General features: G+C 42.0%; 1 protein-coding gene across 4 annotated transcripts in view; it reads right to left on the reverse strand.

Moving 5' to 3' along the window:
- The window catches only part of ST7 (suppression of tumorigenicity 7), a 90618-nt gene that overhangs the window by 71549 nt on the left and 890 nt on the right, over positions 1 to 18179 (reverse strand). The window contains exon 1 of one of the 4 annotated variants that reach the window (XM_075274267.1): positions 2618 to 3027. The exons of the other annotated variants lie outside the window; for them this stretch is intronic. Coding sequence (XP_075130368.1) covers positions 2618 to 2639 — 22 coding nt within the window. The 5' untranslated portion in view covers positions 2640 to 3027. Of the gene's footprint in view, positions 1 to 2617; positions 3028 to 18179 lie in introns of those variants that run through there. 4 annotated transcript variants of the gene reach the window in all.

The raw sequence follows: 18179 nt of genomic DNA on the forward strand, positions 1-18179 counted from the left end.
TCTATAGACTATAGAGTCCGTGTGGTTTCCGCTCTAATCATGCGAAGAGAAAAGTACTGCAAGAACCACTTTTCTCTCCACATGATTTGTGTGGATACTGAGCAGAAACCACATGGACCCCATTATGGTGTATAGGATCCATGTGGATCCTACCTAACCAAATCATGCTTTCTTACCTAACTGCTTTTTTTTATACGTTCAGTATTTTGTTCAGGCGGGTCCCTAAGCTGACTCCCCGAATGTAATACCGAACACAGATGTGAACCGGGGCTTTACAAATTATTTAGGCCCTAGTCGATAATAGTGTAATTTCCCCTCCATAACTATATTAAAAAGTGAAGCTTTTCCATGCCTTCACAATGTAGTCATGAAATGTAAAAACTAGCATCTTCATCTTCTTCATGGTTAATTTTTTTCCAGGTTTCACTTCTGCTACTTAGAAACCACCAATAAGCCAGTGATTTTAATACTGCAAGAGGAAAAGAACACAAAGAGAGGCTTCAATGTCCTATGTAACAAAAGAATCCAAGCAAGACCCCTCAGACAGCATCCAATATTATAAAATAAGAGATGGATATTTATTAAGCATTTTAATTTGAAATGGTTAACTAACTTTTTTCCTGACTCCACCCAAAATTGGTAACAGCAAATTGTGTGTGTGTGTACACAAAATATCTTGGCTTGGAGATTATTCCCCTCTCATCCATGATTTGCAGAGATAGTAGTAACACTTAACACAACATAACAGAAGTTACATAATCAGCGGCTAGTCTCCTTTATGAAAGATCCCCAAGGAAACAAAAAAAAAAAAAAAAAAAAAATTATATAACAAAAATGTATTGCTATGTTAGCAGATTTACAATTTTTATAATCTATTTAGTAGACCTAAATGATGACTACTGTTCCTATTTCCAGAATATGTCGAAATAAACACATATTACTCTGCAATAGGAATGAAAGCTGCTGCAGCCTGAACACATCCCTTCATAGGTTGTTTTCTATGCCTTTCATAAGTAATGTAAATTGCAGGTAATGCATCTGCGTACACCCCCAGTCTCATGCGTTCTGCTGCTGGCATGCTAGAAAGAGCACAATAGCAACCCCCTCCTCTTTATTAGCAATCTGGTTGCCATGGAAACAGAAACAGCTAGCAGCAGAAAGCAAACAGATAGTAGGTCTGTGGCTTTAATAGAAAACCATGTGCAAAAGATAAAAGGAAGCAGCCTTTCTGCACAGAGGATACTGTAATATACAAAGGCATTGGAAGCTATACCAATGGAATCATCCAGAAGGAATAGTGCACAGGTTGCCTCGTACAGAGGGAAGGCTTTCAGGTCTACTGCAGCCATTGCTAACAGTCCAGCAGCATCTTCTTCTTGCTGCTGTGACTGCAGTTTCAGAGTTGTACACACAACCGGCAATCCAAAAAGACAAAACAATGCTGCAGCTCAACAGTAAATGTGAAGCAGTGATTTCCTATACATCAGACCAAGTATATTGAGTGGGATGGTCCATATTACAGCAGCATCCATCTATATCCATGCATGTACAGTCATGTCATTTTATGCCGTAAACCATTAAGACATCAAGTAAATCCATCCAAATCTACAAAACCCTACATTTCCCAATGTTGTCCCATATTAAACATTGTAATAAAGGTCATATTCTATACAGTCAGACTCTGTGCCACATTGTATTCCCTGAGCGGTCAGGAAGCCATATTAAGGTGACTGGCATGTGGCAAGGTCAGATCACTGGTGACTATGAAAGGCTGTCTGGTACTGCTCTGCCCACACAATGGGCTGTGTGCACCTGCAGATTTCATTGCAGCACCATGACAGGAAAAAAAAAAAAAAAAAAAAAAAAAAGCAATTCTCTTCCAGAGCTTTATTAGTAGACGAATGTGGAGGGATAATAAATACATCCCATAGTCTATACAGCACATTACTGTTTTATACGCGTGCCTCTATATAAAGAGCATACACGTGTTTGATGCATATTCTTTGTGCAGTTATACACTGTAAAGTCTAAGCTTTATGGCCTATATAGAAGTCCTAAAAAAAAAAGTGGTATTTTAACCAATGCCAGACTCTGTAATGGCAGTTGTATAACCCTTCAGTGATACAAATGTTATATAACATTCATTGGTAGAGATCATGTACTTTAATGTGTGATGGAGGCACCAAGAGGAACATAAAACCCATCATCAAACAGCACGGCAAACAGACTAATCCGCTAGCTTACCAAGTAATACACACAATAGGTACAAGGAATAATGTACTTATAAAATAGAAGACGGGCCATAACTGGGTAAGCTGTCAGGATCATCCGTTATTTCAGCTAGAAGCAAGCAGCATCTTTATCCTGCATCCTTCCCGACAGACAGAGCCCAGTGGTAGAAAGGAACATCCAAAGATGTATCCATTACTGGCTGAGAGGAATCACTGACATGTTTCCCTCTGTCAATAAATCCTGGGAAAACCGTCGCCTCTCCATTACTTGCTTTGCAGCTAGAAGGATAAAGCCTAACATACACTACTAAAAATGCAACATAATCACAGCTTACATGGACAATATAGTGGGAACGATAAGAAAACCTCAGGAATCATTTACTTACAAGAGGATTCTGTACCAAACATGGCTGGCTGCAGATCCGGAATTAATAAATTAGGATGAAATGATGGAGTTAATATAGGAGTCTTTCACACAGCAGGGTTCATGAAGCCAGACAATGCAGCTCCAGCTATCCAGCTGCCAGATACCTTCCTCCAAAGCTGGAGGCTGCAGAGCACTCGCACCCACACAGAAAGAGCCCTCTTGATGGAGAGAAAAAATCATGAGCTTCTATTTTCAGTCCAATGGGCAAGCGAAGGCCAATGTGTCTCTTGTATGATGCAGTGAGGCAGAAATAGGTAGCAGAAACCAGATACTGCAGTCCACAGCCCTACTCTCTCTCCTAAGACAATAGCACAGCTTATGCACACACTGAATGACGTCAGGACACTGCAATGACCGACTGCTGTTAACCAAAGCCTAGGAGGGGGCTCGCAGAAAGCAGAGTAATTCAAATAGGAATTCCTTTGTCACCAAAGCCACAATGAAAAGGAGACATCCCCTTTCTTACAGAGGGCAGCCTTGCACTTGCACATTCACATAGGCAAGTGGAAATGAGGAGCCAAGTAGACAATACATTCAATGGAATATTACCAATAAACCTAGGCTAATTCATTTACAAAGCAGGACCAAAGCTTGGTTTTACTCTATAGTATACAAATCTTTCATTTCACTGTATATCCCCAAGGAAAGACAACATCTTTATCGAAAACTGGAAGAATGTGGTATGCATAGAAGCAACATAAAGCACAATTTACAATACAAGTACTGAAAGACCTAGAAGATTGGGAAAAAATAAAAAAAAAAAAATCTGAAATTTACCAAATTTGAGAGTCTACAGCTACAAAGCAACTGAATAAAAGGTCTTGCATTGGTTGGAAAAAAAGCCATTTGCAGTTATTGGAAATCAGTCTCCTGGGATAATGTCTCAGGTTCTAGAACAATATACAGCATGAATAATACTATCTCCAAGATGAAGCAGAAATCCAACTGTATAAGAAGTTTCTTCAGGAATAATATTTATCTTTATAATTCCACATAAAACTAAACTGTACTGACCAACTGGTAAGAATATGTCGGCACTATACAAGATAAATAAACAGGACCCTCCCTAAAATAAGGGGGGGGGGGGTGTCTTATCATTTGTACATGGAAGATAGACTATGATGCCTGCCAAGACCGATCACCCCTAGTTCTCTGAAGGGTATAAAGCAGTGTTCACATTGATTTTTGTGGCTCTCATATTTTCTCAGATAAAAATAGCACAGCATAATGCATCATTGGACACCCTGATGATAACTCAACTGACCCCACCATTTATGTCAGTCATGTGACTGATCCAACAATGCCTTCATTTTTGCTATTCTGCTCCTACGACAGGGTATATCATATTAGCATAGGCAGTCCAACAATCAAATGAATTGAGGCTTATCTACACTGTATATAACCTGTGTAGAAATCCAATTGGTTCTGGTCATGTTGGTCTGCATTTTATATATCCTTTATGTTTATTATGAAGTAGTATCCTCAGTTATCACCATTTATGAGAACAAGTCTTCCTCCTGATAGGTGTATACTATATTGGGGGATTACTTGTATAAATGGACTTACTCATGCATTCAGACTATGAAGAAATCTGGGCCCTTATGTCTTTAATGAGTAATATGGAATTATATATTTAGGGATTTTTTTAAGCATATTTGTATTTAATAAAGAGGATTACTGGATTTTTATATATTTTTTTCTCCTGTATATGGTTTGTACTTTTACCGCCTCCACTAATATCCACTCTGACAACCAACAACACCACAAGCCAAGCTGACCATGAGTGTATCTAAAGAATAATATATTTTATACATAGCCATTACATTACACTGAAAATTGTATGACTTTTCATCTGAGTTCCACTTTACGTGATGTAATGACATTTGTTGAAAATACAGTGCCACACTGTGGCCAAGTTACACACAGTTGTGGAGGTTCATAGTAGCATTAGTAGTAGGACAAGTGGCCTTCACTTAGCTGAATAAAAGCTGCTCTAATCAATTTCTAGGAAAAACGGTCAAGAGATGTTATACAAGATTAATAAAGCAAAAAAAAAAAAAAGTACTGTATATACTCGAGTATAAAAAAAAAATATATATATATAAATAAAATAGAAGAGATTGAGTCAGTTTATGCTAGGTTCCCACTAGCATTTGGACCCAAAGAACAGGGAGAAAGACCACTAAAACAGCTGTTGTACACAGACATTGAAAGACCCCATTAAAGTCAAGGGGTCCACCAGGTTTCATCATTTTGAAACTGAAAGCAGCTAAGAAAAAAAAGAATAAAATAAATTCCTCCATGCAGAAATTTTTTCTGAGCCTGCAATGGAGTTTCAAACAGAGACAATGTAGACTTGGACCTAGTCTTAATTTTCCATTCACAAAAACAAACTAAAAAATGGCTGTGGTAGTAAAGGGTTAAAATGTCAAACTACAAGATACAGCATTACCACATTGCACCGTTTAAAGTCCTACGCTTGCTCTCCACAGCCAATTTAGTTAGGTTTTCTCCTCCTACCACCAGCTATGAGTGACAGTTTCTTCTCCATGGTCAATAGCTTGGTAGTAGGACACAAACTAACGAACAAGAAAATAGAGATAAAGGAAAGGGGGGGGGGGGGGGGGGAGAAGAAGAAGAAGAAAAAAAAAATTAATGTTACAGTCTTAAGAGCATTCCAAACATAGGTATTTCTAAATGTTTGATATATGCATATCTCATCACTGGGAACCACATCCATTTCCATAACCCCAGGCCATCCGAAGAGGCAGCCCACCATATCCAGGAAGAGAATGAAAGTCTGCGGTTCTTTCATTTAGGCCCCGTTCCCACGGAGTAACACGCGGTTCATTTAGACACGTATACACTTGTCAAAGCGAGGTGCTTCAAAACAGATCCCATTGACTTCCATGGGTGCCGGTCTTACGCACGCTACACATTGAAATCAATGTGTAGCGCGCGTAAGCCGGCACCCATTGAAGTCAATGGGATCTGTTTTGAAGCGCCTTGCTCTGACTCGTGTATACCTGTCTAAATGAGCGGTGCGTTACTCTGTGGGAATGGGGCCTTAGCCTCTTTGCAAGTTAGAAACAGCAGCACCCCTTCTGGAGGTAGGGTGGGTCACAGATGTACACCACTACCAGCTTACGGCACATTCTGTGGGAGGTGTCATAAATGTCTAGGGTAGGAATATCCTGCTAAACATTGTGAAACCGGAGCAGCTATTGGTGAAGTATTTCCCCATGTGACAGCTTCTCTTTGAATGTGCTGTAAGATGTATTCACAAATTATATTGCAATATTTGCCCAGGAGCAAGAAAGGATTATGGACACATCCCCTGCTGGTCAGTAGACTGCAAAAGGGCTACTTTGGAAGACTAGACAAGGCATTTTTAAACTGCATTTTTTTATTTAACTTCATGGACTTGTATTTTGCTATATTCTGCCGCTCATTATCAATATGTAAAATCAGCTACTGCATGAAGCTGAAACCCTGGCCACCCCCCACGGCTCAATGGCTATATTATGTTGCAAGTAATATTAATTAATTAGTTAATGGGGGAGGGCAGATTTTCAGCTCTGCATGGATGCCACACTGTGGCCATTAGGTGTACCACCAAAGTTTTCAAAAAGGTGCATGCTGTGTATGGGCGACACCAGTACTTTATAATTTGAACAGTCTTTCTACCCAAGCAGGTTATCCCCACTTCCATTAGTACCACTATAAGCGCCCATTGGTGTACCAGGGAGCAAGCAGTGAGTAAGAATTTATTTTTCATTGCTCTGCTCTTGATATTAAGCGCTGATGACACTTCCTGGAGCAGAGGAGAAATGAGAAGCTGCATGGTGAGTAATGAATCCAGCTGGACATTATATTGTTTGTGGGGACACATTACACTATGTGGGGGCAATACGCTGTGTGGGGGACACTAAGGGAAAAATATCCCTATGGGGTACACAATAGGCAACTTAGAGAATTATTCTATGAGCAGATCATAAATGGGGCATTGTAGTGAGTGATATATGGGGGCAATATACTGTGAAAGAGCATAAAAGCACAATTCACTGTGTGTGTGTGTGTGGGGGGGGGGGGATAAGAGCATTATATTGTCAAAGGAGGCAAAACTCAGAACCCAGGGGTATGGTCTGCAACAGACATACTAATTTTTGCAGAAGTTGCCAAGTATGTCCACCATTGATGAAAACTTTACAAGTTCCGTAACCGCTCCACTCAGCAGCTGACAAGGCTTAGAAGGAACATTTTGTAGCACCACCAGAAGAGTAATATTTTAGCCCAATTTCCACCAATGTTGGAAATGATCTGGAGGTTGAGTTTTTTTTTTTATAAAAAAAAAAAAAAAAAAAAAAAAAAAAAAACAAAAAACCACACACATAAAAAACCCAAAACACACAAACCAAGAAGCAAAAACACCCCCCCCCAAAAAAAAAAAAAAAAATTAAAAAAAAAAAAACCACCACACAAAACACAGGTGTATCACTTTACACACACCAGCTATGAGAGCATTCATCAGCAAAAACCTCCCTGTAAGGCAAAACCACTGCCAGCTCTAGTAAACTCCAACAGCAGCAGCTTCCAAAGATAAAATAGAGGAAATATTGGATGCGGTTTTCCTTGTTATAACTAGCGAACAGTTTTACTGTTTCAGCGCACACACACACACAATGCTTGACACCGATTGGCTGTGCTGTGAAGAAGGACGTCTCTGGCTAACAGTCAGAAACGCCCTTCTGACCATAGAAGAGCTACAGTACCGGGACCGTAAGCTCTTCATACTGGGCCCACATCGGGAAAGCCGACGGTGCGCTGAACTCAGCGCACTGTCAGCTTTCCGGCAGTATATAGAACTGCCTATGGGCAAAATGGTGAAAGGTCCTCTTTAAATAAAAGGACATTTTCCATCCATACAAGTTACTGGCAGACTGGATTGCTTTTCTATTGCAAGTCCTTTTGCCTGGAGATGGGTTTCTGCCATGCAATTATACACCGTTAGACTAAGTTCACACTACCATTGTTAATGTCCACTGCTGTTAAGAGTATGAGGGTGACAGCAACAGACATTAACTGTAGCGAAGTAATGGACACAAACAGAGCCCCTCAGTCTGTGTCCATTCCCACTCCAATATAACACGATGGACGCTGTCTTTCATCAAGTTTGTTTACTTTTGTAAGAGAAGAAGTTTTCCATCAGAAAAGTAAAAAACATGATGAAAAGAAGCTTTTATTGAGGGTTTGTTTTTTTTGTGGGTTTTTTTTTTGTATTTTTAAACATGGTAGGGGGAATGCAGACAAAGCCCCGCTGGAAGGGACTGTCCGCATCTGTCATTTAATATCTGTTACTCACATCTTGTGACAGTTGAGAGCAACTGACATTAAATAACAGTAGTGTTAACCTAGCTTTACAAAGCAAAGTGTAAGGGCTAGTTCACACGGGGGCAAAGAGGCTGATTTTGACAGCAGATTTCGCTTCAAAATCCACCCCTTCACAATAGTGGTCTATGTAGACTGCAATCTTTTTTTGATGTGCGGTGCTACAACTCTTATCAGATGGTCTAACTGCTGGGTTCACTTCGGAGGAGATATTAACCACAGGAGGAAGTCCAGATCTAGTCATCAACTGCCAATAAGTTTAACACAAGACAGTGCACAAGATTAGACTAAAATATTTAAGAAAATATGTTTTTAAATAGCGTCCCAAAGCAAAAATATTAATTCCACAATAAGCAAAATGCAAGTCAGACCAAAGAAGAACAAATAAAACATGGTGTTATTTCACTTTGTGCTACTCATGGTGCTTAGTGTGTATGCACAGGGGAGTGGGGGGTTGTGGAAAAACTTGAGTACAGTACTGTGATGTGGTTTTCTATCTAAGCAAGGTTTAACTGTATTTAACATGCAAGAATTTTTAACATCAAGACTAGGGCCCGTTCACACGAAGTAAACGTGCATGTATTTTGGCAAAATACACGTGTAAAAATAAGACTCCCATTGACTTCAATCACTTTTTTATTTTATTTTTTTTATTTTTTTTACATGTGGGGAAAAAAAAAAAAAAAAAAAAAAAATCAAGTACAAGATGAAAATTTCTAAGTGCATTAGCCATTAGCTACCTGGAAGGAGCATTAAACAAAGCATCGAGGTTTCCTCTATTAAAAGAGAAAAAAATAAAATAAAAAAAAAGGGATACATGGATATGCTTGATAGAAGCATGATCGAGCCATGCAGGGCGCCACAACCAACATAATCTTTTCCTAAATCTATAGTCTTTCATGTATTCACCTATTAGTACCCAGTGTATGACTTATAAGTACATGCAGCCCCAATTAAGAAACATTACTTTAGCTACCACCAAAATTAGATTTTACTCAGGACAGTAAAACAGAAGCTTTAAAACTAATATGAACAGTGAATATGTACTTTCATGGCAATATAAGTTTAAAGAAACAAAGGAATAGGCTACATGCACGTGAACATCGCAGGGTCTCAGAGAACTACACGGGTGACACATAGAAATTCACATGCAGCCTGTGCCCTTCACAGACAGATTTATTTCCTGCTTGGAGCCTGGGCCACAAGACAGATATAGGACCTATCCTGAATTTTGCCATAGGCTCACAGCTCTCAACACAGACCTGTTATAGTACACAGGCCTGTGTATGTGGCCATGGAAAGTAACTTGTCAGTATTATCTCCTGATAATACTCGTCTATGGACGAGCTGTGTGAGCAGAGGGAGGGGGCGTTCCTCCCCGCTCCACAGCACAGCGCGATAGGCGCCGCGAGGCAGAAGGACGTCTCTGGCTAATGGTCAGAAACGCCCTTCTGACCATAGAGCACTACGGTACCGGCACCGTAAGCTCTGTACACCGGGCACAGATCGGGAAAGCCGACAGTGCGCTGAATTCAGCGCACTGTCGACTTTCTGGCAGTATAACACTGCATGTGCCCAAAAGTGGTGAAAGGTCCTCTTTAAATTAAATGTATTGCCCAGCCCTAGTTACTGGATATCAGCTTAAAGAGGACCTTTCATGGATTTGGGCACATGCAGTGTTATATACCGCTGGAAAGCCGACTTTCCCAATTTGTGCCCCGGGTGAAGAGCTATTGGTACTGGTACCGTAGCTCTTCATCGTTAGAAGGTCGTTTCTGACACTTTGTCAGGAACGTCCTTCTGCACAGCAACGCCGTACTAGGTCATTAATAAACATATTAAACAGGAGAGGACCCAATACTGTTTCCTGTGGCACCCAACTGGTGACTGTGACCTAGTCTGAGCATTTATGATTAAAGGGATTCTACCATTAAAATCCTTTTTTCTGTGGATAAGACGTCCACAGAAAGGCTATTCGTCTCTTACCTTTAGATGTGATCTCTTCCGCGTTGTTCCTTAGAAAGACCGGTTTTTACTGGTATGTAAGTTAGTTCTCTCACAGCGATGGGGGTGGGCCCTAGCGCTGAAAATGCGATGAGGGTGTCCCAACTGCTGCTCGAGAACAGGATCCTGCGACGCCTCGATCTTCTGCTGGATCCTCCCCTTCTTTACTCGTCTTTCTTCAGCGGCGTCACCTCTGACGCCTGCGCAGGTGGCTCTGCCAGTGAGACACTAGTAGAGCCGACTGCGTATGCGCGCAATTGCGGCCTCGGAACGATGGCCACCGGCCAGCATGCGCAGTCGGCTCTGCTCGTGTCTCACTGGCAGAGCCAACTGCGCAGGCATCAGAGGTGACGCTGCCGAAGAAAGAACGGGAGGATCCAGCAGAAGATAGAGGTGTCCCACCCCCATTGCTGCGAGAGAACTAATTTACATGCTAGTAAAAACCGGTATTTCTAAGGAGCAGCGCGGCGGCGATCACATCTAAAGGTAAGAGACGAATAGCCTTTCTAAAGGCTATTCCGACGTCTTATCCACAGAAAGGTTTTTAATGGTAGAATCCTTTTAAGTACCTTCTGTTTCCCCATCAGTGAGCCATTGTGGACTCAAACGCATGTTTTCCCTCAGTCCCAACATTCTCATCTTGTATACCAGCCTTTTATGTGGTACAGTATCAAAAGAATCTCAGAAGTCCAGATACACCACGTCCACCACTTTACCCATGTCCAGTCTAGAATGGACCTCTACATAGAGGTTGATCACTGAGGTGTAGCTTACCAGCTTATAGTTTTCAGGCTCTGTTTTAGAACTCTTAACTGGCAAAACATTTGCTATGCGTTAATCCTGTGGAACAGACCCAGTCATTACTGAATCCTTAAAGGGATCCTGTCATTAAAATGCTATTATTTCTGACTAACACATAGGAATAGCCTTAAGAAAGGCTATTCTTCTCCTACCTTTAGATGTCTTCTCTGCACCGCCGTTCAGTAGAAATCCCGGTTTTCTTCGGTATGCAAATGAGTTCTCTCGCAGCACTGGGGTCATTCCCACTGCTGTGAGAGAAATCTCCAGCGCCGCCTCCATCTTCATCTGGAACAGCCTCTCCCCGCATCTTCTTCCGGCGTTGGGGTCAAACTTCTACGCACGCGCAGTCGGCTCTGCCATCGGGCCGAGCCGACTGCACATGCCCACAGCCATCTTTTTTGTGGCCGCTTACACGAGCGTACTGCGCATGTGCAGTACACTCCTGTAGTTCAACGGAGTACAGAGTGCAAGTGGCCACAAAAAAAATGGGTGCGGGCAAGTGCAGTTGGCTCTGCCTAAGGCCCGATGCAAAGCCAACTGCGCATGCGTAGAAGTTTGACCCCAGCGCCGGAAGAAGATGTGGGGAGAGGTCATTCCAGACGAAGATGGAGGCGGCGCTGTAGATTTCTCTCACAGCATTGGGGACGCCCCCCAGTGCTGCAAGAGAACTCATTTACATACCGAAGAAAACCGGGATTTCTACCAAACAGCAGCACAGACAAGTCATCTAAAGGTAGGAGAAGAATAGCCTATGTGTTAGAGAAAAAAAAACAAAAAAAAAAAAAAAAACATTTTAATGATAGGATCATGCGCAGTCAGCTCTACTAGTGTAAGAGCCAACAGAGGTGACGGTGCTGAAGGAAGAAGGGGAGGATTCAGCAGAAGACAGAGGCGGCACAGGATCCTGTTCTCGGGCAGCGGTGGGGACACCCTCATCGCATTTTCAGCGCTGGGGCCCGCCCCCAGAGAACTAATTTACATACCTGTAAAAACCAGTATTACTAAGGAATGGCGCGGCGGAGATCCCATCTAAAGGTAAGAGACGAATAGCCTTTCTAAAGGCTATTCCGACGTGTTATCCACAGAAAAAAGTTTTTTAATGGTAGAATCCCTTTAATATTAGATAATAAAAGGGTCTATCACAGTGCATAATTCCCTAAAAACTAGATTTGCTCATTTAGGTCCAGGATCTGTGCTTTCAAATTTTGCACAGCAGTATGACCCCTCACACAGCTGCTCAAACAGAACATACCAGGAGTAAGATGTACATTGGACCATGTTTCTAAACACTGAGCACATCTTAGATAATGGGGACTATTAAGGAGCCTTCACACGGAGTAATGCGACGCTCATTTTGTCCCAAATACACGTGTAAAATCTAGTATGCCATTGAGTTCAATGGGTTTTTTTTTTTGCATAACGCGTGCAATTTTGCGCACGTAATTTACACATGCAAAATTACATGCGTTATACAAGGGGGAAAAAAAAACAAAAAAAAAAAAAAAAAAAAAAAACCACCACACACACAATGAACTCAATGGCTTACACGTGTACTTAGGACAAAATCAGCGGCGCGTTACTCCGTGTGAAGGCTCCCCTACAAAAAAATTAAGAAAAATCTGAAGTCCCTGAATCTAAAGTCACAATTTTAAGTCACACTTTGTAGCAAAACACCCTCGCTTTATCAGTTCGCTTTTAAAGCTGCTCTCAGATGCATTGACTTCAAGTAATTCCATCGTATTTGCACTCTGGGAAAGCCTAAAGTCACAGAGTAGGACTCCCTCAGTGAACTCCTAAGCATACTGAATCTTCACCCCCAAACTTTATATCATCTGCTCAGCACCTCCTGCTCTATAATATACTGCCTGCAGAATGGACTGGATTTGCAATGTTACAGGAGTGTTTTGTTTTTTTTTTAACCCAGTCTACGTGGGCGCTTTGAAACTCTGTATTAAATAAGCAAAGTAAGGGCATCATTAATCCAATATTAAAACTTAACATTTAATACATAATTAAAACTCCAAAATGTACAAATAGTAATATCCTACTCACACTATATAAGAAATAGAGGAACCATCTTATCTAGGTTAAACTGATTGGGCACTCTGGGGGAATCTGCAGACGAGCAGGAAGACTGTATTGGTAAAGGAAAGAGAGGGAGGTGTACACTCACCGGCCACTTTATTAGGTACACCTGTCCAACTGCTCGTTAACACTTCATTTCTAATCAGCCAATCACATGGCGGCAACTCAGTGCATTTAGGCATGTAGACATGGTCAAGACAATCTCCTGCAGTTCAAACCGAGCATCAGTATGGGGAAGAAAGGTGATTTCAGTGCCTTTGAACGTGGCATGGTTGTTGGTGCCAGAAGGGCTGGTCTGAGTATTTCAGAAACTGCTGATCTACTGGGATTTTCACGCACAACCATCTCTACGGTTTACAGAGAATAGTCCGAAAAAGAAAAAACATCCAGTGAGTGGCAGTTCTGTGGGCGGAAATGTGTTGTTGATGCCAGAGGTCAGAGGAGAATGGCCAGACTGGTTCGAGCTGATAGAAAGTCAACAGTGACTCAAATAGCCACCCGTTACAACCAAGGTAGCCAGAAGAGAATCTCTGAACGCACAGTACGTCGAACTTTGAGGCAGATGGGCTACAGCAGCAGAAGACCACACCGGGTGCCACTCCTTTCAGCTAAGAACAGGAAACTGAGGCTACAATTTGCACAAGCTCATCGAAATTGGACAATTGAAGATTGGAAAAACGTTGCCTGGTCTGATGAGTCTCGATTTCTGCTGCGACATTCGGATGGTAGGGTCAGAATTTGGCGTCAACAACATGAAAGCATGGATCCATCCTGCCTTGTATCAACGGTTCAGGCTGGTGGTGGTGGTGTCATGGTGTGGGGAATATTTTCTTGGCACTCTTTGGGCCCCTTGGTACCAATTGAGCATCGTTGCAACGCCAAAGCCTACCTGAGTATTGTTGCTGACCATGTCCATCCCTTTATGACCACAATGTACCCAACATCTGATGGCTACTTTCAGCAGGATAATGCGCCATGTCATAAAGCTGGAATCATCTCAGACTGGTTTCTTGAACATGACAATGAGTTCACTGTACTCCAATGGCCTCCACAGTCACCAGATCTCAATCCAATAGAGCATCTTTGGGATGTGGTGGAACGGGAGATTCGCATCATGGATGTGCAGCCGACAAATCTGCGGCAACTGTGTGATGCCATCATGTCAATATGGACCAAAATCTCTGAGGAATGCTTCCAGCACCTTGTTGAATCTATGCCATGAAGAATTGAGGCAGTTCTGAAGGCAAAAGGGGGTCCAACCCGTTACTAGCATGGTGTACCTAATAAAGTGGCCGGTGAGTGTATATCCATAGGCCTAACCTTGGTACCCCAGCAATTGACTTCCACCCTTACAAGGGCGGTGGAACAGCTTGCTTAAATTGACCCACAGAACAACACACTTATCTCCACATTCCTGATGTGAAGTAAGGAGGAAGCACAAGGGAGGAATCTCCTAAGGAAATTTAAGATAATCCTTTAATAGTCCCACAGTGGGGAAATTTCAGTATGTTACAGCAGCATAGTAATACAGATACAGGATAATACACAGTAATATATTACAGACGTAGACACACATATGCTGAGAAGAGAAGATATACTAGGAGTCCATAGCAGCTAAGGAACAGAAGAAGAAAGGAGGAAGACGTCATAATCATAATCATTAGTTCTCTGTACAGAGAGATCTTCACTTGGACTGATGTAGATTATACACCCTGGTCGCGGTTGGAAGGAAGGACTTGCGATAGCGCTCCTTCTCACACTTGGGGTGAAGCAGACGGTCACTTACAGTGCTGCCAAGTGCCATTGAGGTCCCATACATAGGGTGGGATTTGTTCTCCCGCATGGAGGTCACCAAGGACATTATCCTTCTGACACCCACCACCTGTACTGGGTCCAGGGGGCTCCTCAGGACAGATCTGGCCCTTCTGATCAGCCTGTCAAGTCTATTTCTGTCCCTGTTTGATATACTGCTCCCCCAGAAGGCCACACCAAAAAAGATGGCTGAAGCAACCACAGAGTTGAAGAAGGCCCTAAGAAGTGGCCCCTGGACTCCGAAGGCCCTCAGCCTCCTAAGCAGGTAGAGTCTGCTGTGGCCCTTTCTGTGCAGCGCCTCCAGTCCAGTCCAGTCCAGTCTAGTTTATTGTTGAGGATCACGCCCAGATACTTATAGGTCCTGACCATCTCAATACATGTTCCTTGGATCTCCACTGGGGTCGGAGCACTTCTCCGTTTACTAAAGTCCACCACCATCTCCTTGGTCTTCCCAGCATTAATCCTGAGGTGGTTCCAATGGCACATTCTACAAAATCCCGGTTTAAGTCTCTGTATTCCCTATGGTCACCATCAGTGATGAGGCCTACTATTGCAGAGTCATCGGAGTACGTCTGTAAGTAACAGCTGGATGAGTTGTGCCTAAAGTCAGCAGTGTACAGTGGGGAAGAGAAATGGGGCAAGAACTGTACCTTGTGGTGCCCCCGTACTACAGATCACAGGGTCAGACACACAGTCCTGGTCTCTCACATACGGTTTGTGAGGTAGTGTAGTATCCAGTTGGACAGGTGATGGTCCACTCCACCAAGGTTCAGCTTCTCCCTCAGTAACCCTGGCTGAATGGTGTTAAACGCACTGGAGAAATCAAAGAACATTATCCTCACAATGTTCCCCGGTTTCTCCAGGGGAGAGAGAGCTCTGAAGAAGGTGAATGACGGCATCATCTACCCCAATGCCCAGCAGATAGACAAACTGGAGGAGCTCACTAGGGGCGTAGGTGTGTCAGGACCAGTCTCTCTAGGACCTTCATCAGGTGAGATGTCAGTGCTACAGATTGGTAGTCATTGTAGCCCATGGGGTTGAGGAAAGTGTGTATACATACATACACGGAGGGTGGTTCCATCCAATGGCTCTACACTGTCTCTGCAGGGAAGAAGTATCCCCTTTACCAACACCAGCTTCCCACTTGTCTGCGGACCCCCAGAGTGTCCATCAGATTAACCTGGGTAAGATGGTTCCTTGCTTTTTTTTGAATATATATTTTCCTATGGTGGTTATGAAGAAGACATCACTTACAGGTGCCTTTTTCACATTTTTTTCTTTGTTAGAATGAAAATATATCTACACACACAAAATAGGACACAGGGTTTTGGACCTATTTATGTTAAACCTATCATGGCTCCCATTGAGCTTTTTGAAACTCCCAAATGAAACTGACCTTCATTAACTATGCAGCAATATATCCTATGCATTTAGCTCCATAGAAAGCTGGATGACAACCTCAGTTGAAGCAGTAAGTTGTCATTAGTTTTCATAAATCTTTGCAGAAAAAGAAAAGAGAAAAAAAAAAAAAACACTATGGGTAAGATTTCTGGCATTCATGATAGTAAACCTTCCTTAGGAGAATGCATACCCTCTGCTAAGAGCCATCCCAGTCCTATTCACTTTTCACAAAATGTACCATAGGATGCAAAAACAAGTTTAGTTCCAAAAACTAAAATAAAAAAGTATGACAAGATTCCCTCAAATATGTATATTTAGATATATGTTGCTCCACAAGAAAAACTACAATGGAAGCATGCTCAAGTTCATTTTAGAAAAGAACACACACATTAAAGTCAATGTAAAAATTTATTGAGACTGATATATTGTATGCCAGTCTTAATAAAAAGGCCCAACTAGTGCAATGAAAGATTTATGAAGCGGCTGTGGCCCCTTCATAAATTAGTCATCCCTTTGACAGAACAGAAATTTACACTAGTTTGTAATTGCCATCATAAGGCTGACTCCTAAAAAAGCCACATTTCTGCAAAGTAGGGCCACAGTCCATCTCGCACCAGAAAACTGAATCTGTCAGGCCAAGGCATCTCCGCAATGTGGCGAGCAAAGTGCGGATGAGGGCTTGTGGCTCAAGAAAGGACCAGGCACCAAGTGCATGACAATATCATCCTTCTTGGCCAGAAAATTGGTGTAGAATATAAAATCTATAAAATCAAAGACCTTTGCCAGGAAATACTCAGAAAACTGCATTTGAACACTCATGACATTTTCATTGAAGTCGGCCAAAATGGACCTCAGGTTCAGTCTTTAACAGATGTTATTTAAAAATAAATAAATGCCATATGACAAAATGTGGTAGAAAAACCACAGATACACCAAAAGAAAGAAAGCATGGTCCATTTTTTATGAATGAAAAGCAGAAACAGCAGTCAGTACAAAGTCTTATAAATGTGAACAGCATTAGAAGCGCTTTTAAAAATGTGCAAAAGATAAGTATTTAGAAGGCTAAAGACACTGGACATGCCATGATAAGTCTGACACAAGTTGCTAGGCAGATTTGATATTTTTTGTTCCTTACACCGCTGGCACACATTCACATTAAATTATATGCCAAAAGACTTCTTAGTCAAGCCCCTAGATACTTTTCAGACGGTAAGAGGTAAAGCAAGTAAATGCCTCCAGAATACACAAGTTGACAAGTTAATGTTTTTCAGTCTCCATGTAGAGTTGGTAGTCTTGGTGTACAAGCATTAAAAGGATGTTCCAGTCATTTTTATTTTTTTTTAAAGCCTTTGGAGGAACAGAGTAAACTCACCGATTCTTTTTGCCAGGGGTCCAACAGAAGGGCTACATTTAGGTTGCCGATCTTGCTGACCTTTGGTCTGAGCACAAGCCTGACAGCTGAATAGAGATGGCTGCGTAGAAGGGCCAAACCACATGACTGATGTGCTTATGCATAGACATAGATAAACAAAGACTGGGGACCTGACATTATTCTTAGTCTCCCTGGGACATCCCTTTAATAATGCACTGTTCTACTTTGGCAGCCCTTTACCACAAGAACTATTAGAAGCTATAGAGCATGCCTAGCAGTACACACAGAAGACCCTTCATTATGGATCAGATTACACATATACATTGAAGGCTTCTTTAGGAGCCTGTCACAAATGCCAGGGGTCTATTGGGTACTAGAGTGTCATGTAACAGATCCATTCCTGACTTGAATTATGGTTTTCTGTTATGACAGAACAGAACGCCCAACAGAGATGAGGCCAGACTTTGCTTCTATTGAATATGGGGAAATGCTAGACTTTCTAAGCCTATCACATGGCTGGGTATATAAATGGTTTGGCCATGTAGTAGACAAGATTTTCAAGGTGTATCAGCTACCTAGGACTTGTCCAGATCACACTATAAAGATGCTCAAGGATAAATGCATTGAGCATGAACGTCATGTTTACAAAGCTGCTCTG

Source organism: Leptodactylus fuscus, chromosome 5, assembly GCF_031893055.1.
Source record: "Leptodactylus fuscus isolate aLepFus1 chromosome 5, aLepFus1.hap2, whole genome shotgun sequence".
NCBI classification, from domain to species: domain Eukaryota; kingdom Metazoa; phylum Chordata; class Amphibia; order Anura; family Leptodactylidae; genus Leptodactylus; species Leptodactylus fuscus.